General features: G+C 38.5%; 1 protein-coding gene across 1 annotated transcript in view; it reads left to right on the top strand.

Annotated features, from left to right (window-relative positions):
* LOC139743381 (integrin beta-3-like) overlaps positions 1-25,102 on the top strand; it is a 44,064-nt gene extending 18,962 nt beyond the window's left edge. The window contains exons 7-21 of the mRNA XM_071653868.1: positions 1,270-1,366; positions 2,782-2,875; positions 4,847-5,017; positions 6,878-6,958; positions 7,751-7,846; positions 9,171-9,260; positions 12,279-12,466; positions 12,999-13,083; positions 14,049-14,188; positions 16,234-16,306; positions 18,959-19,051; positions 20,481-20,610; positions 21,612-21,728; positions 22,505-22,683; positions 23,720-25,102. Of these exons, the coding sequence (XP_071509969.1) occupies positions 1,270-1,366; positions 2,782-2,875; positions 4,847-5,017; positions 6,878-6,958; positions 7,751-7,846; positions 9,171-9,260; positions 12,279-12,466; positions 12,999-13,083; positions 14,049-14,188; positions 16,234-16,306; positions 18,959-19,051; positions 20,481-20,610; positions 21,612-21,728; positions 22,505-22,683; positions 23,720-23,830 (1,745 nt within the window). The 3' untranslated portion in view covers positions 23,831-25,102. The remainder of the gene's footprint in view (positions 1-1,269; positions 1,367-2,781; positions 2,876-4,846; positions 5,018-6,877; positions 6,959-7,750; positions 7,847-9,170; positions 9,261-12,278; positions 12,467-12,998; positions 13,084-14,048; positions 14,189-16,233; positions 16,307-18,958; positions 19,052-20,480; positions 20,611-21,611; positions 21,729-22,504; positions 22,684-23,719) is intronic.

Below are 25,102 nucleotides of genomic sequence, written 5' to 3'. Positions count from 1 at the left end.
AACCATCACACATTTACTTGAAACCTTGAAGCTTTTTAGAATATTTTTTTTTCTCACGAAAGAGTAACATCACGTCGCATGGATCTATGTAATATCCCATTAACGCATAATTTTTCACTGCAATACTTAATACGTTTATAGATAAGATTGGCGATAAATGTTGTCTATTCTACAAGATCAATGAGCTAGATGCATAATGTAAACAAAGGTCATGTCATGTTCTTATGGCAGATATTCTGATTGTGTGAATTGTGAAGATTAAAAAATATATTCCAGTCGACTACGTTAAAGCGATTGCATAATACCGGTTGAGGTAGGGAATTCAGATGTTTACTTTTTGCGAGATAATTACAAACCACTGAATTGAATATTTAAGCGTGATACGATTCTGAGAGCAATTCAAAGTATATTTGATGAAAATCGGTGTTGAAATGGCTGAGATATCCAAAAACAAAGTAAAGCAAAGTGGTCCTCATAAAGGATGGATCCCACCTTTTACTAGGTCCTCTTTGTTTCTGGATATCTCGGCCATTTCAAAATCAATTTTCGTCAAATATGTCACACAAAATGTTAGAAACCTGAAGCCCCATCTCAAACAAAACTGCTTACCATTCCTTTAACAGTGAAATTGTAATGCTCGAGTTCAAGTTGAATTACCCCTTTCAGCCCCCGTCGAGGCATTGGTTACAGCCCGTTATTCCGAAGGTTCGTTATTCCGAAGGTTTTTTTTTAGTCCGAAGGTTCGTTATTCCGAAGGTTCTTTATTCCGAAGATTCGTTATTCCGAATGTTTGTAAATCTGAAAATGTGATGAGGTTTGTTATTCCGAAGGTTCATTGATCCGAAAATGAAATAATTTTCGTTATTCCGAAGGTTCGTTAATCCGAAAATGAAACAAAGCTCCTTATTCCGAAGGTTTGTTACGGACCCTATATCATTTCGGATCAACGAACCTTCGGAATAGCGAACCCTATTTCATTTTCGGATGGACGAACCTTCGGAATAACGAACCCTTTTTCATTTTCGGATAAACGAGCCTTCGGAATAGCGAACCCTATTTCATTTTCGGAATAACGAACCTTCGGAATAACGAACCTCCGGAATAACGCCACAAATGTTTGGATTAACGAACCCTTTTTCATTTTCGGATTAACGAACCTCTACGTATAGGGAATTTATGTGTTTCGGATTAACGAACCTTCGGAATAACGAACAGCTTCCGAGGCATTAACCTTCTGTTACACACTTTTGTGTTTGCTTCCTATACCAGTCGATACTCTCCAGGGTTTAACAAGAAACTTGGAACTGGGCTTTGGATCTTTTGTAGACAAAGTTGCCATCCCATTTGCGTCGATTCTACAGAATGGGTGAGTCCACTCAGTTTCTAAAGTCGCTTGCTCTAGGGCGAAATCATGAAGTCAAACAGCCTATGTTCTGATCTTTTATATATTTCACGTTTTCCTTTTCGGAACAACTTCCCCCACCAACCATTTCTACAAGTATCTAGCTATCTCTCTATTTGTCCATCCGTCTATGTATATTTCTAATCAACTGTCTTATCAACAAATCAATTGTTTACCTGCTTATAGTTTCGTTACACTTTTTTCTTGGTTTTACATGCTGACGGCTTACGCGTGTTGCTGCAAAAAGAAGGCTACGTGATAATGTACAAACGCACAGCATATCATAATTATTGATAGGATGTGATTTGTACCGTCGCTTTGACATTCGCATTACAGACATTGTCTGCTCCGTAATATCACAGTTTTCATGCCTGTAAAGATCGCTGGTGACCCTAAGACTGTTTTTTTTTTTTACAAAGAAATTTTATTCATATAAACATTCAGGTACAAAATAAAATAATGTCACATACCGTACATAAGACTAATGATCAAAATTTGACAGGCAACTGCGAAACAATCAAATAATGTAAATACGATTCCAATTAATATTAGATACAAAACCTTTGGTTTTCTCAGACCTATGTTCGTCTACTTTCTTTGCTTGTTTTAGGAATTGACAAAATTGGCTAAAATGTAACGATTTCTTTTTATTTCTTACAGAAAATATGAAGTATTTTGCGTACAAATAAACCACGTTGTAACATTTTGGATTTTCTGTCGAACCAAGTATAAGGGAACTTTTAGTAATTTGTATTTTTTTCTGTAACATAATTTCTTGTATTTGAGCAATAAACCTTTGGGTAGCGTCACATTCCCAAAACAGATGTGCAATTGTTTCTGTGGAGACTGAAGACTGTTTTTTTCAAGGCATAACTAAATGTATCATTGTTTTTCTATGATATCAATAAAACCGCCATCAGCGCGTTGGGTCGGGGGGGGGGGGGGGGGGGGGGGAGTGTCATCCTGGAAGTCCTCATATCGTCTGTTGAGAATGAGAAGGGCGTTAAGTGGTCTTGAACACTATGGGTTTTGTGGCGACTTAACGCCCTTATCATTCTCAACAGACGATATTATGCTCTAATATATACAATTAGGTATTGATATTTTGATTGTTGTTGTTAAGGTGAGCATACATATTTAGATACAATAAATCGTATGAACGTATAGGTGTACACATGCACTCATTCACACATCATTCAGTAGACTTTTTCAATACGTGCACGCTACATCAAAATACATATGAATCATTAACATGTGTTACCCTGTTTGCGTGTGTTGTGTATGTATGCATGAAAATGTAAGAAGCATACACGCTTGCGCACACAATATAATCATTCTACAAACATGACATAATTCGTTTTTTTTTTCCCTCTACACAGGGAGGTCAAGATTGGCTCAGATTGCATCGGTTGTGAAGATCCTTACATCTTTAAAAACGGCCTCCCGCTTACCAACAACACAGATCTCTTCAAGGTAATTGCTATACGTCACATTTTGATTTATAAAGAGCTGCTAAATTGTAAGTTTTTTACCAAATTTTTGCCTAATCCAGAAAAGAAAAATATCAATGGGAATTTTTTTAATTTGTCTTATTATGTTGAATAGATAAGAAAATCTCTATATATAGATTTTCTCATCTATTTAACATAGTAAGACAAATTATTATTAATATTAGAGGCCCACGGCGATCTATAAACTAATAGGTGAACATAACATTATTATTCAAATTTACTACTAAAACACTGATTAATTCAGTGCTTATTTACGTCGATGTAGGGCAATTTGTCAATCAGTTGCAATGAAAACATCACGACGGAAGAACTTCATAAATTTGAATAACAAAAGCAGTACCCGCAGCATGATATAAGGATTAGAACCAACACTTGCTGTCGGGCGAAAGCTCGGTGGTCTAGTGGAGATGACGCCTGTCCGGTGATCAGGAGGTCGTGGGTTCGAATCCTGCTCGAGTATGTACGCCCATGATTTTTTATCATGGCTACTACTAAAACACTGATTAATTCAGTGCTTATTTACGTCGATGTAGGGCAATTTGTCAATCAGTTGCATAACATTATTATGTTCTGCTATTAGATTATAGACCGCCGTGGGCCTCTAGTAGTAAACGGTATCAGCATTGATCAACGCTATAGATTAAAACAAGGGGAAAGTACTTCCTACTCGTAGTACCGTAACCTATCAGCCTGTGCATGTTATTACATTCATGGGATCGCTGCCAAGGTGCTTGTTGTTGAAAGCAAAAAAAGACGAATGCCAAGGCCATTTCCAAGAATATATTAGTCTCTACCTTGTTATAAAGCCAATCATGATGAAATCTATAGGGCCTACCCACTGGCAACACCAGTGTGTTTCTCTCCATAAGACAAGGAAAGCGTTTATGGGTGTTATTGAAAGCTTCATGTCGGGCCCGAAAACGCTTATGCCCCAGTCACAAAGACATCCCGGATCACCCCGGACCACCCCGGATCTGATCCGGGGAGAGATCCGTGTTGACGCCGGGAGGCCAACACGGCATTATGCCCCAGTCACATATAAACACGGATGCTCAAAGGTCTACACGGTGATCCGGGGACGTCCAGGGAGATCCGGGGAAATCCGGGATTTTGGTATGATTGTACACACGGTATCAACACGGCAGCTACACGGATAAGGCCGGAAGAGCGCGGCGTCTACACGGACAAACACGGCATCTACACGGATCAACACGGCAGCCACCCGGACCACCCAGGATTGCTCTGCCAACACGGCGATCCCCGGATGACGCCGGATGTTTTTGACCTCCAAAAGTTGCCGTGTTGGCCTCCCGGCGTCAACACGGGTCTCTCCCCGGATCAGATCCGGGGTGGTCCGGGTTGATCCGGGATGTCTATGTGACTGGGGCTTTAACATGTGACAGGCGCTATACCGGCTTAACATTTTTCATTTTATAATGTAATAATAATGATAATGGTAAACATGATAATACTACTACTACTACCAATAATGATGATGATAATGATGATGATGATAATAATAATAATAACAATAATAATGATGATGATGATAATGATAATAATAATAGTAATAATAATAATAATAACACTAACTATTATCATTACTATCATCATCATTATAATTATTTTATTAATAATGATAATAATGTTGACGATTATTATTGTTATCATTAGTGTTAGTAGTATTATTACTAATATTATTATTATTATTATCGTTACTATTATCATTATTATCATCATCATCATTACTATTATCACTCAACTGAAAATGGTGAACTGAAAATAATGTAATTGTTGTAGCTTGTGATAGTACTTTTTTCGTTACTGAAGGATGGGTTGGAATGGGGACTACATAGTGTACCTCAGGCATTTGGTAGAATCGAGTAGAGAACGATGCCATTAATTTTATAAACATCTCTTTTTCTCCACCAAGACCACTCTGGCAGGTACCGCCTCCTCAACCAGTCAAGACAGTCCGGAAGGAGGCTTCGATGCTCTAATGCAGGCAGCGGTGTGCAAGGAGGCTATCGGGTGGAGGGACAGCTCGCGTCACATAGTTCTCTACGCATCCGACGCCCTATACCACTCCGCTGGAGACGGGCGGGTATGGCGGAGCTGTTTGTAGCCAATTCCCCCAGATTCTTTAATATAGGGGGATATCTCACTGAGCGGCGAATGTTTGCGAACGTAGCAAATATTAGTGAATTTTAGGTTTAGTCAGGATTTGTAAACAGTTGCAATTATTATTTTGTGAATAGTTGCGATCAAATTCGCTGATAGTTTTGATTGTCGCAAAGAAATTTTGAATATTTTCAAAACTTCTTTGCGACATGCAATAAAAACTGTTCACGACAATAAAAAAACTTTCGACGTTGATTTCAATTGTTTACGAATTTGAGTACAACTGTTAACGAACCCTCACGTAACCTGTCAAATCCCTAGAATTCGCTACGCTCGGAAACATTCGCCGCTCAGTGAGATACCCCATTGAGGATGCTCACTGCAAAATTAGATATACTATCTTCATATCTTGCCAACAAAACATAAACGTCTTCCCGTTTGAGGAATTATCTATAGTGTATTTTTCGCGTATTGAGATCCATGTAACGCACATAAACTTCTTCCTGATTGGCTCTTTGGAATCTCCTGATTTCGATATTGTGTAAATATCGACATGCGTGGTGTGTCTCACTTTCGTAATTGTAATAATGAAAATGTAAGGTTCTTTTGAAGCACAAACTGCGATCGAATGATTTCCCTGTATAACATTAAAAGCCTGCATAGTGGCGTGCATGTGTGTTTGTATATGTGGGAGTAGCCCGACCAGACGCTGTTACGCTATGCGACGTACCATGTACAGCGACTGGGCTGTGTATAGTTAATGTGGGAGAAGTTTGTACTATATCTCGTCGTCACACAAAGTTATATGTTCAATAAAGGTACACAAATTAACCCTATTCTAACTGGGCTATTTGAGACCAAGTTTTTACTGGGGGGGGGGGGGGGGGGGGGGGGGGGGGGGGGTGGTCAATTTGATCCCCCCCCCCCCCCTTCAGATCTCGGCCGCCGATCACGCGATCGCAGCAAAATTTTGCCTGAACATAGAGCCGGATGTCAACTATACAAGATTACATGGTCATACAAAAGAAAAATTTTGATTTTCTATTTTTAGTAAATTAATTATGCAAATGTACGCATGAAATCATATCTTCACCTATAATTCCATTAAAAAGACTGAATGATTGCTAAATTTTTGTGTAAGAGTTCCTCAAGACACATTGAACAATTTTCCTGTAAAAAAATAGCACAATCAAAATCAGCTTCTTTTTTTTATTGTTTTGTTAATTTTGTTTTCTATTGTTTTTTGGCCAAAATTTGTTGCAGACACTTTTTCAAGCTTATCTACATTAAAATTGATTAATTTCAATGATTATAAGTTGAAATAATCTAATTTATATCAATTTAACCAAAAAACACAATTTGCGTTGGATTTGCACACGATATGAGCCATTTTCAGGTTGACATGCATACGCAAAACATTACGTAACTTCAGAACGGTGTACCCGGACATCGCAAATTTGGTCTCAAAATATGCGGGAGACTTCAAAGAAAAAAGTGTGTTGCGGAATAGCGGCGCGAAATGTCGAGGGGGGGGGGGGGGGTCAAATTGACCCCCCCCCCCCCCCCCCCCCCCCCCAGTTAGAATAGGGTTAAATCATTACATCAGTTACTTACAGTTTTAAATTCAGAGGACGGTTTCATGTCTGATACCGGATGATTCATCAACTCGTCTCAATTGAATACATGAAGTCCAAATGCAATGATGTATTATTATTTTTAAGTTGTACCTTTATTGAACGTTACCGGGATGAATAAGAATTTACTTCAAGTGAAAATATAAATGTTGTATTTTAAACGTAAAAAAAAAAAAAACTTCCCATGTATCTGTTTGCATTTCATGTAGCTTGGTGGGATCGTAACACCCAATGATGGAGTATGCCATCTCAACACGGATACAGGTTACTACGACTTTGACCAGCAAATGGTAAGACATCCCATGATTGCAGCTAACAGTTAAATATGCTGGAGGATGTTTCATAAAGCTGTTCTTAAAGTTACGAATGACTTAAGAACGACTGGTGATCAGTTCTTGTGCTGAATTATTGAAATTCTGATAAGTATAGCACGTCAGAACTGATCACCAGTCGTTCTTAAGTCGTTCGTAACTTTAAGAACAGCTTTATGAAACACCCCCTGGACGTACATAATTATGTATTACATCATGTATGCTTATAAGTATAATCTTACATGAATATAGATAACATATTAGACCTCTCCCGTTAATACTCTCTCTTTCTATATTTCTCGTTTACACATACATAAACCCGCGCATTCGTTCACTCCATCTCATTTTCTGTCTTCCTTTCTTTTTTGTATTCTTCCTCACTCACAATCTAACTATCTCTCTATCTATCTATCTGTCCATTCATCCATTTATCTATATATCTATCTATCCGTCCATCCATCTATCTATCCATTATGTTTATCAATCTATCTATTTATGTATGTATGTATGTATGTGTGTATATGTATGTATGTATGTTTGTTTGTATGTATGTAGCTATCTATTTATCTACTCATCTATCTGTTTATCTATACTATCTATCTTTCTTTCTATCTATCTATCTATCTATCTATCTATCTATCTACTCATCTATCTGTTTATCTATACTATCTATCTATCTATCTATCTATCTATGTATCTATCTATCTATCTATCTATCTATCTATCTATCTATATACTTAAGTATTTTACTATCTCTCTTTCTTTCTCCAGGACTACCCATCCCTTGGACACCTGGCCCAAAAGATTCGAGACCAGAGCATCATTGTTATGTTTATTGTTACAGAAGACGTGGAGGCAGAATACAGGGTAAGAGTAATAATCTCTTGATTGCCCTTGGTGACCTGATAGGTAGTAGAGAGCTATTCAATTTCACCTAATTCCCTTGAGTACAGTACAAAATGTACTTCAAATCTGGTTTGCATGTATTGATTCATTGTCATGTCCTCGTTTTCGCTCATTCAGGTTTAGACAGTGTGTGTGTGGAATTAATAACATGAAAAGCGGGCAGGTAGAAAAAAAAACATTTAGCGGTTGGATGTTCTGGAATTTTGCTGTAGCAGTCTCCAAGTATAATTCATCCCCTTTTTTCATGAATGCGAATGCACAAAGCTTGTTACTTTGTTCAACATCTGTGGCCGGGATATTTCTGATGACGACGCGATGATAGAATATTATGGCAGATGAAGAGTTGACGGAGTGGGATATCGAATAATTTGATATTTGTAAGGATCACTCGAATGATATTTTGAGCGAAGTGAAGTGTCTTTCAGTTTCACATAAATATCTAAATGGTCAGTTTCGGAATACACTCAAGTTTTACGCGCAACCTCAAAACAAAGATTCTCTTTAGCAATCTTAGAACTTGTCCAGCCTCATATTACATGCATGCAGCCAATATTATTGTTAAGTGGATCTCACTCGGGGGTTGTTAACCTTAGATTCGGAAAACAAATTGAGGCATCTTTTGAGTATATATGTGACAAATCTCCCTCCTTGTTACGCTGTACATAAGTACGCTTTGGTAGACATTTTGGTAATGGATGGTATACAGGGACGACCACAGACGTGTATCTCGCTATAGTGTCGATAAGTTCGTCATAAAAATGTCTCCTTTTTTCCATTCTTTGTTTGCTTCCTATTGTTATTGTTAAGTGGATCTCTGTCGGGGGTTGTTAACCTAAGATTCAGAAAGCGAATGGAGGCATCTTTTGGCTAGAGTATATGTGACAAAACTTTCTCCTTGTTAAGTACATTTTGGTACACATTTATGATAATGGATAGTATATGGGGACGACCATAGTCGTGTATCTCGCTAAGTGTCGATATGAAGAGTTTGTTCGCAAAAACCGATAAGTCCATTTTTGAAGATTTTGAAGTACGGTCTCTGTCATAAAGTACAAAATAATACCTTTTAATTGATATATTGGTCACTACATATAAAGGTACATTTTTGAAGTTATGGTCAAAAGAAGCCAAAATTTTCTTATTATTCTCTTTATTTTTCTTGACCTTTATTCGCAAATATCTCCATTTGGCAAATATGGACTTATCGGTTTTTGCGAACAAACTCTTCATATGTTCCTCATTATGTCTCCTTTTTATCGTTTCTTTGTTTACTTTCTTTCTTCAGAGTCTTCTGCCGCATATTCAGGGGTCCCAGATTGGTCAACTAGCTGCTGACTCCAGCAACATCCTCTTTTGGATTGAGCGTCTGTATAATGTGAGCAGACAAAACTTCAACCTCGACACGCTTCTCTAGCACTGTATAAGCAGTTTTGTAGAATACCTGAGGCAACAGTTTTCTCTTTGTGTGTGTGTGTGTTGTCCGTCATGCAATATTTGTACGCTTGAAAAGAATATGTTTTTTTATCTTGTACTTTAAAATCAAAGGGCGGGTCTTCAGAAAGAGATGGTATAGTTTCGGTTGCAATGGGGCTTCAGGTTTCCGATGTTTTTTATGTGTGTTGTTTTTATGCCTCCGCCACGAAGTGGTGCCGGAGGCATTATGTTTTCGGGTTGTCCGTCCGTCCGTCAGTCCTTCCGTCCGCCCGTCCTTCCGTCCGTCCGTAATGAAATTTGTGGACAGGGTAACTATCAAAACCTTTTGAGGTATCCTAATGAAACTTGGCATGTATGTGTATAAGGGGGTGAAGTTGTGCCTATCAACTTTTGGGTGCACATGCTCTAGGTCAAAGGTCAAAAGGTCAAGGTCAAATATATAAAATTTTACTATTTCCACCATATCTATGCAATGCCTGAAGATATTTTCTTGAAACTTAGTGTATACATGTATTACTCAATTAAGATTCTCTGGTGAAAGTTTGGGTCATGAGGTCAAACGTCAAAAGGTCAAGTAAAAATATTAAAACTTCACCTTTTTTCTCTGAACCTTGGAAATTGTTCAAGGTATCTTCATGGAACATAGTATATATACATGTATTGATTGGCAGTGATTATCTAGAGAATTTAGGGTTCATGGGGTCAAAGGTCAGGGGTCAACGGTCAAGGACAACACTTCAAAATATTACTACATGTATTTCCCTCATGTTTATGCAATGCCAGCAGGATTATTATTTTTTTTACACTTGGTGTATGCATGTATAACCTAATAGAGATTCTCTGGAAATTTTTTCTTTTCTTTTGTTTTTGCCTCAAAGGTCAAAAAGTCAAAGATCAAGTGAAAGTGCTGAACTAATTTTTTTTCTCCATATCTCGGAAGTGGCTCAAGTTATCTTGAAACGTACTACATATTTATGCATGTTCTGCCTGACAGTGATTATCTTATGAATTTGGGGGTTAAAGTCCAGATGAAAATGGTAACAATTTACTATTCAATACAAAAATTGCACTTTTTCTCCATACCTTGAAAATTACTCAATGCATAAACGCATGAATGGGTCAAAGTCAAGTTAAAGTCCTTAAATCCCAAATACATGCTCTCCTATTCATCCAATTAAACCTAGGTCATGGAAGGTGAACATTCAACACATTTGTGACAAACTTGTCATTTTAATATTTTGCCAATTTTGTGAAAATGTAATCACACATTGTCCACATATACTATCTAGACCTATTAGGAGAATCATGCATTATGGCGGAGGCATACCAGTCGCCATAGCGACATTTCTAGTTTAGATAATGAAAAACCTCTTACGAAACATGAAAGAGCATTTAATTCAAAGAGAAGAACTGAATAAAAGTGGTTTTGAAATCGCTGTGATATTGAAAAGAAAGCGATCCTAATAAAGGATGGGACGTACCTTTTATTAGGATAGCTTTGTTTTACTTGGTTTTTGGACATCTCAGCCATATCAAGTCCTATTTTCGTCAGGCAAACATTGAATTCCTGATAAAATTGTATGTTCTTTGAAATGATAGAATTGTATGTTCTTTAACATTTGATAAAGTGGTTTCTAAGTATCTCGCAAAAAGTTTAAAGGTGAATCCTCATCTCAACCAATACTGTACCATCCCCATAGCCAAAGGTGGTAGGGATCATCCTTATTGGGGCAGAGGACACAAACTCATTCAAATTGTACAGATGGGTGTTAGATTTAACACATTTGGTGTTCAATCTAACACCAGTCAAGTGTCAATAGAGGACCACACCAACAGGTGTAGAAAGTCTGTTATGATAGTGTTGAAAAGTGTTTACCTGGCACTTCGTGGTGTTAATTTGGCACTGGATAGCTGATGATCACTCCGTTAGTTTTGACACTGTGTTGGTGTTAATTCAACAATGACACTACATTGCGTTGATTTGATATTGCTGATGTTAATGTCAGTGGTATAACACCCGCTTAAGTGTCAGTAGGAGACCACACCAACAGGTATTACTGTTGTGTAGATGTGTTCACAACTTAAAAAAAAAAAATCAAGTACTTTATCGGAAGGTTCTTGTTCCTCTTGTTGAAGTTCAAAATCAACAAGAAGAACAGTAACTAATTAGTAAGGAGTTATTTAAATATTTGAAAAAAAAACCATGAAAACACAGATAAGTGTTTAAATTGTTTGTACCAAAGAAATGGCTTTGTGTTGAAGTAATAATTTTGTATTTCATCCATCCTCTGTGTAACTATGTTGCTTCGAGAAACCAATTCTATCATTTGAAAAAAAAAACTAATTACCTATATTGAAAACAAGTTTCATATTTTGAAGTGACATTAGGAGGTGTTAATTTAACACCACAAAATAGAGAACTGGAAATTAAACACCAGCTCGGTGTTTCATATTCAACACCCGACTTTTGTTGGGTGTTATTTTCAGGCATGGTTTTCTTCAGATCCAGTATAGTAGTTGTAGTGATGATTCGCTTTGACACCCAAGGGGTAACTCAAGTTGGAGCGAAACTCGAACCCTTGGACTTATCACTTTATTTTCCTCCTTTGCATAGAAATTGCCCGCTTTGATTCCCAGGGGAGTTGGAACACAATGCTGGGTCTGCCACAATCCTTGGACTTATTGTTCTCATCTAAAAATGAGTAGAGAACACACAATCAAATTTTAGGTTGATTTTGCAGTAGTATAATATGTAGGGCATCCAAAGTTGTTTAAACGTAACAGGCAGTCTCTATTAAGGGTGCACCCGTATATTAAAGTCTGAAAGGGAAGTAAAGTAAGTCAAATTGAAGTTTGGATAGAGGTAGCAGCTCACATCATGCCGTGCCTTGGTGTATTGATTTCTTTTTTTTTTTTTTTTTTTTCAAATGATAGAATTTATTGATTTCTCTCTTCTCAGAAAATTACATCCGTCGTAGAACTCAACGTCGACGTCGGCGACGAACTGCTGCTCGAGTTCACCTCAAACTGCCTGAACGGGGTGTCGACACCGAACTCGATGATATGCGATGGCCTGACCATCGGCGACACCGTGTCTTTCTCGATCGACGTGACAGCCGAGAGCTGCGTACCAGGCGGCTCGACGAGGTAATTGTAATATTAATCCAACTGGAAAGTGTTTGAGGATTACTCATTTTGATCACTTCTCCGAATTGTTGATCACCCACGGTTACAAAATGTTCACCAACCCCGCAACTGTAACCGATCAAGGTAAAAAAATATAGCCAATATTCGAATGAACTTTTGTGGTGTAACACAACTTGTTAAGAAGCTGCCTTGTGCTGTTTGACTAAGCATTCTTGCCATTCTTTCGAGGAATTAGATAGGAAAAACATGAAGTGGGTTCTCACTATCCCCTGGTAAAATGCCCACTCAATCAATCCTTCCATCCACTCATCTATCCATCCAGCCATCCAGCCATCCATCTATCCATTCATCCACCCATCAATCAATCGTTCATTTTTAGTTTGTCAGATGGATTATCGTTTACCAAACTTGACCGAGACTTTGCACGATTCTGTTCCGACTCGACGGGTTTGCTTATTGGTTTAGGTTTCGTGTATTTTTTTCACTTATCTATCTTTTTTGACTTATATATCTTTTTTCTTCCCTCTTGTAGCTTTACCGTGAGTCCGGTTGGTTTCAGCGAGGCGATGACGGTCAATGTCGAAATCGACTGCGACTGCGACTGCGAGCTTGAAGGGGTAAGTCATCGGCACTCCGCCATGGGGGTATCTCGGCATTACCTGTCTCAGTAAATCGCTCTTCTGACCAACACCTTAGAATGCCGTTGCCTGTGCATACAAATAGATTATTGGTTAATTACTTTTTTATACTTTCCAGAATACCCTCAAGTCTAATGATGCACATTTCATACGACTTATGAGGACATTATTTTATTAGGTATATGTACATGGTTGTATTTCTTTGTTGTAGCATGCCTTACATCGCGGCATTGAAGGGTAATTACAGTCATCCAGAGCTCATGTATGGCATTCTGGACATGAATGCATTGTGAGAGGAAATGACAATTGTTCGTAATTTATTTTCATTTTGCCACAGTCTGGAGTTTCACATTTCACCTTGACATGTTTTAACCCTAAAATGTGTGTGTGTGTGTGTGGGGGGGGGGGGGGGGAGGGGGATTCCCCCCCCCCGGCTGTGAGATGGGTAGAAAAAGAACAAACAAACAGACAAACAGATAAACATACAAACAAACAAAAATGTTCTTATCCAATATATAGACGGTCAAGTATAATTGCCTCTTTCAATTAATATTGCCAAATAATAATGTACCCCAAATACAATACCCCAAAAGCGCCAGCAGCAACATAAATGAACAGACAAACGTTTTCTTCTACTTTCACTGAGATGAGACAATATGGGATCTAATTCTAACTCTTATCTGCTTCTCAATTTGTTTATTTCTGTGTTCGTCGGCTCATTCGTTTTTCAAACTGCTGTACACAGTGCTTTTTCATAATGTTATTATCGTTATCATTAAGTTGGTAAAGTTTTGAAATTGTTATACCAAATCAGTTTGCCCATTGTATTTCTTTACCGGTATTTGCCTGTTGTTGAGAGAGATACATTCCGGATACTGAATTTCCTCACTTGTAGACCATGCTTTCAACACCCACTAGAATTCCCCTGTATTGTTTCTTTCAAGGTCCTGAATAGTCCCAGGTGTAATGGAAACGGGACATTCGCCTGTGGCCAGTGCGCCTGCAACCCGGGCCGCTACGGCGATTTCTGTCAGTGCAGCGGGGAGACAGCCACGGTTGGGGACGATAGGGCTGCCTGCATGGCGTAAGTATCATTTTGTATTCCCCTGTTTTCTTGACCAATCTTCTTCGTTAACCATAAAAGAGCTGGCAATCTGGCTTAGTCGATTAAGTGTCTTCCCTAGATACTAGAGGTTCCTTGCTTGCTAGAGTTTCCGCTGAACCAGGGTTCAGAGCCAAAAGTGGCTGGCATAGAACACACAATTGATGTCCAAACGTGTGTAACAGGATAACAAATTATGCATGTGAACATGCCTCCTTACTTTCAATTCACATTAATTTATTGGGTATTTTCTTCATTGAATATATATTACAAATGAAATAGTACAGTCATTTCTTTTTGTTTTCAAGACAATAAAACATACAGTGTGTACATCCGAACAAAACTGAGATATACATGTACAGATTAAAGAGAAGAATAAGAGAACACGTCAATTGGTAACCACTCGAGATAAAGTGAATCACATAATCTGACTGAATTATGCCACATGTATTGGAAGTGTGCATGCAGAAGACTGTCGTCAAATAAGAATGTAGCTTGAAAGAGAAGATGAAAAAAAAGCCGAAAATGGGCAAAACATACATCATGTATACTTATAGAAAACAAAGGGGAAAAAAAACAGAGTCATTCTTTAAAGGCAATCTCAAAAAGATACCAACCTCGTGTTTCGCCCCGGGTAACTAACAATAGTCACTGAACGAACGGCATCAAAGAAAGGGCACGTCGTGGGGAGAAAATAGAAGAGAAAAGGATAGGCATAGTATTATTGTCGAATGGTAGAACTTCACTGACCGTTTGAACCGCGTGCGCACATCCAGAAGTGAGCACGCGCAGCTATGACATACTATGAGCGCATTATCGAGCGGCAGCTCCGTTCTACGGTGAAAACAATTGAGGACGCGGTCATAAATTGCCGAAATTTCATGTTGAGATATAAGAACAGGAAAATGTAATGAAATGCGTGATATCAGTATATTTTCGCTATAAGATAGACACTGAAATGTAGGATGTTATAATATCTGACAATTCTATTCTTGTGGCGTTTTATCATCATCATTGTTATGATTGGTAGTAGTGATGATGATGATCCACAGAATTTGTATGGCGCCATATACCTGTTATAGAAACATTCAATGGTGCAGACTCCTCCAAGACAGTTAGCAATCGAATGCCTTGTGAAAAATGTGAGTTTTGAGTGGTGGTAGATTTGGCTGTAATAGTAGTACATGTAGTAGTCGTAGTAGTAAATAGTAGTAGTAGTAGCAGTAGTGCAGTAGAAACAGTCACGACAGTAGTACGAAGTATAGTAGTACCAGTAGTACCAGTAGTAGTAGTAGTAGTAGTAGTAATAGCATTAGTAGTAGCAGTAGTGTAAGTAGTAGTAGTAGTAGTTGTTGTTGTTGTTGTAGCAGTAGTACAGTAGTAGTAATATTAGAATCATTATAATTTCTATTATATTCCACATACTAAGAATGTTGCAATAGGATTGGTCCAGAGCTGATAACGTGATGAAGCGTAGTTTTGCCCATCACATCACCTGAGAAGAAAAGTTCGTTACACTCTATGTTGATAGTCCCTTTTGTTTCGCTGATCTCCACACAGTCCACACAGTCCTAATGCAAGATGAGTACGCGCGAAATAAAACTACGTTGCACTGTGGACTATCATGTGACCTAGGTCACTTGATAGTACACAGTGCAACGCACTTTCACTTCGGTGCCGCGCGGTGCGCGCAGCAAATTCATTGTTTTGTCATCTACGCGCACACGTAGCCTAAGCCCTATGGATACCTAAAGACAGCTAAAACGGTTTCAGATGTGGAATAAAATGGGAATTTCTAGGACCCTAGATGTGGAATATAAAGCAAATAATAAACTTTTAGTTTCAGGCAATGAGACAAACTATCACTTCCTCGGCGATCTGAATGTGTACGCTATCTTTCCTCAGCTGCGCTTCGGAAAGATAGCTACATCCAGATCGCCTCGGAAGTGATAGTTTGTCCCATCACCTTCACCAACGTTGATTATTTGCTTACTATTGATGTATTCATTTATTTATGTGCATTGCAGACCAACGTCCAACCTGATCTGCTCCGGACGCGGGGAATGTGTTTGCGGCGAGTGTGTCTGCGATAAGCAATCGGTAAGTTGGTCAGCTGTTTATCAATATGTTTCTCTCCCCCTTCATTTCCACACAGTAATCAATTTAAACAAAAAGGGGCTGTATAGCATATTACTACTACTACTGTTGTTGTTTTTGTTGTTTTTGTTTTTGTTTTTATTGTTGTTGAGATTGTTGAAATTGCTGTTGAGAGTGTTGCTGTTGATGGTGCTGTCGAAGTTGTAGTTAGTTGTTGCCAGAGTTGCTTTGATTTGTTTTGTTGTTGTGGATCATCATTTCTTGATAATATAAATGCTATTGAATGGTACATGTCGGAAAGTTGTTGGAGTTCGAGCTTAGCGCAAGGACTGTATAAGTAGGGATGAATATATTTTTCGTGTTTGTATAAAAATTACAATCACGCGCACTTTTATGATATAAAAATACGGAGTTCAGAAGATGGATTCAAGCAAACATATAAATGCAGGCAAGAGGAATACATTCTTGGACACAGTGCGTCTACTTCTTCTCAAGCTCATATCTGCCAATTTTTTTTTCTCTCTCTCTTTCTCTCTCTCTCTCTCTCTCTCTCTCTAGAGATATTAAAGACGTGATTATCATCTGTTAGAAGTAAATTGAAATAAAGATTGGACAGTGAAAAGATTATTATGGGAAAGAGAAAAGGTGAAAGTGTGGAATCGTTTTACGTTATACGTGCTTCCAGAAAAAAAAAATGGATGGATACAATTACCTAGGTAAGTATTCATATGCAGATATGAAACAAAGATATTATTAAAGAGAATTCCCCAAAACTTCTTTGTTCCCTTTTAAAGAAAAACTCACATTCCTTGGACTTGTTACTGACATATTTTTAGATTATTATTAGTACCCCTGTCCCTAAAAGAATTGTTGTTGGCTTCACAATGAACGTAGCATAGAAGGTGACATCTGGCTATTTTCCCAGCATTTTGCCTATAGTTGCAGGGTGCTACATAATTGTTCTTTTATTTTTTAATTTTTTTTTTACCACTTGCCTGTTCGGGCAAGCAAGTTTTCAAATTGTGGACAGAACACTTGCCCGAACACAAATTTGACCTGCCCAAATTAGTAAGTACAAAAATATAGGAAAAATGATGTGGAAAATCACTTGTAAGTCGAACACTTCATTAAACACAATCACTTTATAGTACAAATTTCTATGTTGTTGTTTTTTTCTTCTTCTTTGCGGGCAATGTGTCTCCATCAGTTCTGAAGATTATTGCAGATATCAGCCGGTGTTTTGAGTGTTTGATCACTAATTCACCGGAATATACTTAAAATGCAGAGTTTACTTTACTTAACTGACATAATCAGGCCCTGCACGAGGACGATGTGAGTGCGACATGGCGACCCAACAAAGCAAGTGTGTGTGCACGTCCAGCTACACAGGCGACTCGTGCAACTGTCTCAGGTCACAAGAGCCATGCAGAGCACCAAACGGGGTAAGGTCATAATCATCACTCCTGTGTTTCGATGCGTGCGTAGGTTTATTAAAAAAAAAACCCGGATATTAATACTTCTTCGATCCGATTGGGTGATTTGCTGTGTGAGAGTTTTTTCATCGACTACTTTTACTATAAGTTTCCAACTCTACAAACTGCATCTACATTATTCCATATCACAGCATTACCTGTGTCTCCGGTAAAATTGAGCCACGCTCAGTAAAGTTGAATTTGTGTGTGGTCATGAGTCGGCAATTCCATAGATGGATGGATGAATAGATAGATAAATTAAATAGATGAACAGATAGATGGATGGATGGATGGATGGATAGATAGATCGCGATGAATTGATGGATAGATATATTAGATGGATATATAGATAGATCGATATATAGAAAGAAAGAAAGGATAGGTAGACAGATAGATAGACAGATAGATAGATAGATAGATAGATAGATAGATAGATAGGTAGATAGATAGATGGTACCGTAGAGAGATAGATGGATAGATAAAAGAATAATTCCATTGATCAGTTCGTTTTATAGTATACCTAAAACCTTTTGTTTATGATAGCATGATTGCTCGCACTATACGTTATAAAAATTTCCCCAATGTTTCTCCAGTGAATCTTCAACTATTTTTTTAAATCAAATGATATAATTTATTCAGCATTTTCCTAGCATGAAACAATGCCAGAATGGCTGAATTGATACGAAATTATTTCAAAAAGAATAATACCGTCTATCAAATTGTCTTGCTGACCTTACATGTCTCTCCCTTAAAGGGATGATATAGTATTGGTTGAGATGAGAATTTAGCCTTTGACTATAGGCGAGATAATCGGAAACCACTTTCTGAAATGTTTAAGAGCATACAATTCTAAGTGGAGTCTAAGGTTTATTTGATGAAAATCGGTTTGAACTGGCTGGGATATTCAAAAACAAAGTAATAAAAACAAAGCGATCGTAATAAAAGTTGGGCTTTTTTTTGATATGTCAGCTATTTCCAAACCAATTTTCAACAAATAAACTTAGAATTCCCTTTAGAATCACATACATGTACTTTCTCTTATTTCATAATAGGTTTCTCATTATCTTTAAAAAAAAAAAAATCATCATCATCAAAAAACGTTGTAAACCTGAAGTCCCATCTCACCCGAAACTAAACCACCCCTTTATCAATATTGTTCTCCTCTCTCCTCGTCTATCCCCAGCTAATCTGCAACGCCCACGGGACGTGTGACTGCGGATCCTGCAGATGCGAGGCGGACTCGCCTTTCAAGGGCGCCACCTGTTTTGACTGCGCCGTGAGTAGCTAAACCAGTCTACTGATTCATTCCAGGCAGAGACTCGAAACTTTGGTGGCGCTGTTTTCGCAAAATCTCCCTCTCTCCCGTTGTGTGCCTCCTGAGTCAAATGTGCCTAAATTTCACACATATATCTATGGATAGGAAATCAATTTTGCACGCAGAGAGTTAAGACGTATTTTCTGCTGCTTAGAAATTAGCTTTCTGCCGCCTAGAGTAGCTTTGTCATATAATTATGATATGGTAGAATGTTCGAACATGTGCGAATGTTCGCACATTCAGTCTCCAGTTTGCTAAGTGGTCCAGGCGGGAGAATCCCCCGTTTACAACTTAGGGGTTGGAGTTTCGGTCAGGGGGCAGTCAACCAAATTATAGTATACGTGGCTTGAGCAACAATACTGGTCGGACACACCTGTGCAAGGGAAATTGTTAAAAGGTGTATTTTTTTTTTCAGTGAACAGTCTGATTTTCCTGAAACTTCACTACAGTCTACTACTCGTATTTCTACATTCACCTTATCCACATCTGTCTTTGGGATAACATCCTTTTAATTACCAAAGTCAAAGGCAATGACTTACCATAATGGACAAGTGATATTTCGAAACACTGGTTTCGAGAAAATAAAAAGGAGCTATTTATTTATTTATTTTTTTTTTTTGTAATTGTGGCAAGTATCTTTTTTTTTTTCGTCAAAAGATGTGAAGTTGGAAGTTCATTAACAGATCTGCCCGATTTTCAAATACTCTCACATGTTGGTGTTAAAGACAGCCAATCCCTTTTGCATGCAAATTTTTGAAAAATTGGTGAGAACACTTAGGTATTGAAGAAAACACTATTTGGAAACCTCCTGTAAATTTTGAACTCAAGAGGGTCTTTATTTGTTTAGTTAAATTGACCGTTAAGATTTGAATAATTTTTGCGTACTACGCAAAAATTACAAATCTAAATACTAGTCTAGTTTTACAGACCTGTGTGATGCACTTAGTTGTACATGTAGTTCATGTAAGTGGTGTGTTGCTATTTGCCATTGATAACAAAGTAAGAGAAGCTAGTGAATTCTTCTTTTCTGACAGCTTTAACATGCATATCTGTTGTTCGAAGTATAAGTATCATATTACAACCACAGGAGGATTAATGTATGCAGCTGTGCCTAGTACACAGAATACGTTACGGTGAGCGTTTGGTGCATTATTTGAATTTTAACGGCTAACAACCTTCAAATATCACAGAAATGTTATAGATTTACAGTAGTCTTGTCATTCTGGTGGAATATATCATGTTCTGTGCCATTTGGGAAGGAATGCAAAAGGGAAGGGCCATCTTTAACTTCCAATGTATGTTACTTCAATTGACAAACAAACTCGTGGCCAGTAGAATAGTTTTATGTATCTTGTCATTATTTTTTGTGGTGTATTCTTCCATTTTTCAGACATGTTCGGGACAGTGTGAGGTCTACCAGGAGTGTGTGCAGTGCAAAGCCTTTAACACGGGGCCACTGACCGAGCAGCAATGCAGTATGTGCGTTGCAGAGGTTATCATTGTGAAGTCATTTCCGGATGGTGAGTTTGAGTGGCTGGAGACAAGACTAAGCTCAACGTGTCAATCTTATACTTGTATGTGACCTGATTTTACGTGATAAGATATCGTGTAATATTACATCATATGACATTATGAGACGAGTACATCAATCATGGTGGCATAATCTGGATGTAAACAACAGAGGGCAGCACCGAGAATTTTCAGATTATGCTCCTGTCTGGTCTGTTACAGAGTAGATATTTTACACTCATGGAAAAGAAATTAAAATTTGACGAGAGTATTATACTGTAGTAAAAAAAAATGATATTTTGCAACCTATATAGAAAATCCCCTGCCTATAGGGTATGATAAAAATGCGTTCTTTTCGTGCGGGTACGTGGATTACGCATAATCACACCTTAAAACAGCACATAATCAAAGTATGTTTTAAGATGTTTTCTGCTGTTCATGTCGTGGAGATAAAAGCATGATTAGTTTATTTTGCAGACACAAATCTTACCAGCTGTACAGGGAAGAAATAATAAAAGTCCATTTACCACAATAATGAATGTTTTATGCAAAAAAGTAAAAATATATCAAAATCTCAGAATATTTCAATTAAGATAGTTAGGAACACATCTTCTGAGTGATGAAAAATAATTTCATATTAAACAAAATATGCAAACGTAGAAAGGAAGGCTGGATTTTTGAATGCATGTCAGGTTTGCCCAAAGAGAAAGAGGGACAACAATTTTGTCACAAGTGCTTAAAGTATCTAGACGGTATGTGGCTGAGTAGCAGGCCCATAGAGCACCCCCACCCCCCCCCCCCCCCAAAAAAAAAAATACATGGTCACAGACCCTCCTACTACTCGAAATCTATGGCTCCTTTAAAGTTTGATAAATTTGTAGCCCAAGAATTCTTGATGTGCGTGATTATTACTGCGTTTTACTCTTCGTCTAAGAAATAGGAGCAAGTTGTGTCGTTTTGGATGCTGATGGTTTCAAATTCTCCTTGGATTCTATCCCATTACCTTCCACAGTGTCTTACGAGTATAACTGCTCAGTGCCACACACGGATAACTGCTCTATTGTCTTTGTACCCTACTTCGCCAATGGCACTGCCGATGTGCCCACTTTATACGTGCTGGAAGAAGAAGGTTTGTATTATTCTCATGCTCTGACGGAGTATTATCACTACACACCTTTATGATTGTACATTCCTTGATCAGTTTTATTAGATACTTGACATATCATTAATTCCGAGTAGGTGTGCACAACTGTGAATGAGTATCTTAGAACGGATTATTTTCGTATTTTTTTTTAAACTTTGTTCCTTTTCTCTTGTCAAGACAAGATGATAAATGAATAATTGTTTCATGATAAAATGTGATATAACGGACACGATTTAGAAGGTTATAAGGCCTTCAGACGTACAGTCAATCACAATGATGCAGAATTGTATCCCTGCTCTGAACTCTTTTTCCAGTGGTTTTGCCATTGAGTGATGTTATGTTCTTCCACACCCGGTGGTTCAACATTGATAACGGTCAGGCTTTTTTTCTCTCGACCGCTTTCCGCTGCTGATACACTTATTTAAATCGCATCAGTCTAACGGTGACTGTCATTTTCTTTCCGACCTCGCACCGTGATACACAGGATGAGGGTTAGGGCTCTTGGGTAAGACATTTTAGTGCAAATCTTAATTGGCGGGTACATCTTCAAATTCAATCCCAATAAATGCCCCCCTATGCCCAAATGTATAGGCATGGATGGGAAGTGGCAATAGACCAATCGTAGAGTAAATAGATTATGACGGCAGGCTTGTAATGAAGTATTGTGCTTATACCGAGGATTCTACTTTGGATATCAAGATATTGTAAAATGCAATGTAATCCACTCATTGTTATTGCTCACTTGCCCTTTTTACACGCAGTGTGCCCCCTGGTGGTACCGTACCGAGTAGACGCGCGGTGGGTCGCCGTCGGGCTGGCCGTTGCGATCGTCCTCATAGGTATTCTCTTCATTATCATCTACAAGTGCTACATCACGTACTTAGATCGCAAGGAGTACGAGGAGTGGGAACGCGACAAAAAGAACGCCCAGTTTAGCTCGGTGAGTTACCCCACTCATCCCCTCCCCTTCCCCCTTGCTCTACCCATTCCTACTGTATACCTTGCCTTCCTGTGTACTTCTCTCGTACCTCTGCCTCGTCATTGTTCCTATCGTCTTTTGTCTCGGACCTCTAACTTACAAACTTGAATTACATCTCATAATCACAGTGTTGTCATGTTAAGCATTGGAAGTATGGAAGAGTTATTGATAGGCCCCAAATTTATGCTCAGTGCGTTAAGAATAGTTACGGTGTTGATGATGATGGTGATGGTGATGATGCTAATTACAGTTGCGAATTCAGAGGGGTACACACCGTGTGCGCGCCCCCTCTTTATTTTTAGTTAAAACAATAGAAATAAGAAGAAAAAAGTGGGGGGGGGGGCCTACGTGCACCCCCTTTCATTTTGCAAAGGCGCCTCCCCTCCGGAATTCCTGGATCCCCCCTGTAATTATGAATCATTATTTTCTCAAAACTTGTCGTAGCTATGGTATTTATCCATCAATATCATCAAAGACTGCAAGGTCTACAACCCACTGTTTTTTTTTTGTTTGATTGATTGTTTTTGTTGTTCACGTCCTCCAGTCTCCCACATAGATCTCACCTGCTAAACTTCGATTCACTTTTAGCTTTGTTTGAATTGAACGTGTTTGCTTTGAAATTCCTGTTCGCCATCGTGAAGAGAGGTTGAAATCATGTAAACAACGAAGGAGGAAAATAAAAAGATTGAAACAGGATGGGAAGAAGAGAGGAAGGTGAAGAGGAGGAGATAAGGGGAAGAAAGTGATGATAAATAATGATGTAGGATGTAGAGAAAGAGAAAAGAGAAGAGAGGATAACAGGAGAATGCATGCCCTCGTCATGTCGGATTTTCTGAGCTCATTTCTGCAGTGACCAGAAAAAAAAATCGTTCACATCGAGAATCGAGTTTAGTGCTTCATGAAGAGGTAACTTCATCAGTATCTTATGTGCCAAAATCTCGCAGACATGCCCTCATTCATGAACTCTCGCATCTCTATTTTCCAATTGCTTTCACAGACCATCAACCCCATCTACAAAGCGGCCAGTTCTATGCATCAAAATCCCGCGTACGGTCAGGAAGAAAAGGCGGAGGAAAGCGAGAAAATGAAAGAAAATAGTAATTCATAGCACTTCGTCACCAAGCCTCGTCATTTGCACTTCGTACCGTTGTGATCCTTTCATTGGAATTAAGGGAAAGGAGTAATAGTACGTTATACGTGTACAGTGTTGGAGACATACAATGTAGAGAGATGGGAAATATTGCTGTGTTTCTCAGGCGTGTGTAGGTTGGTACATTTGGTACAGGGAGATGGGAATTATGCTCTCGCGTGCTCTCAGGGGCAATGTGAGCTTGCCATGTGATGACGGACAATGATGGTTGTAGTCATGGCAACATCATCTTCATGTGCATTGTAGTTATGCCAAACTACATCCTTGTGCGCATGCGTGCGTGTTTCGCTGGGAATGGGAACAGTGGGAAATATAATAGTGACTAGTTGTGAAGGAAAGAATATTTTTTGTTGTTGTTGTTGCTTTGTGTTTTGTCGAAGGTGAGGATGATAAAGTCAGAAGGAGTCAACCTCGTCTGGTTGTTTGACGTATATGAAGGAAATTTAGACAACTCTGTAGGTATGCTTTGGAAATTGACCCTGAAATCAAATGTCTTTTCTCCCCCATGCTCCATCATTCTTTTGTTCCAAGACTGTATAAGAAAGCGGCGCTGTGCACTTCAAAAGTGCATTAATACACTTCAGTGTATATTTACCTCGTGACCAGCAATGAAATCTTCCTTCTTGTAAACTGTTCTTTCTAATGTCATAAATACATAATGAATGTAAAGTAGGTCTCCACATTCTTGCACGACTTTTTGTACGTAATTACACATAGCCATTAAAATCACTCCTTCGAGCAAAATTAATACTCTTAAAAAAAGAAAATAACAACCATCTACTGGGTTATAAACTTGGTAACATCCAGGAAAGTGTGTGGGATTTCGGCTCCCAAAGCCACTGGCGGTAATCGGGCAGTTCAGTGGATCACGCCCCATACTCTGCCTTCTGCTCTCCGATTAGTTGGTCAACGTGCTGGCAGGTGTGCTTGGGAGTTTGATCTCTCGTTAAATCTGGTGTGATTATTTTTTGTTTGTTTGTTTGTTTGTTTTTTGTTTTTTTAAGATGGGAAACAGTGATGATAATCATCAGCAACAGTGTAGATGTTATTCACTCAAAGAGCTTCCATAAAACAAAAAGAAGAAAAAGAGAACAAAAATGGTCACAAGAATTCTGCGAGAGAAAGGAGAGAAAAGAGAGACAGAGACAACAGCAGTGTGTATTTTTGTGTGTGAGTATGCATGCTGCCAGTGATTGGAGATACCAATGTTCCGGCTCCTCAGCATGCCTG

This window comes from Diadema antillarum, unplaced genomic scaffold (assembly GCF_040938485.1).
Source record: "Diadema antillarum isolate AM-2024a unplaced genomic scaffold, OU_Dant_1.0 scf00000034, whole genome shotgun sequence".
NCBI lineage: Eukaryota > Metazoa > Echinodermata > Echinoidea > Diadematoida > Diadematidae > Diadema > Diadema antillarum.
Note: the sequence above shows the minus strand (reverse complement) of the source record. Positions and strands in the feature narration are given on the sequence as shown.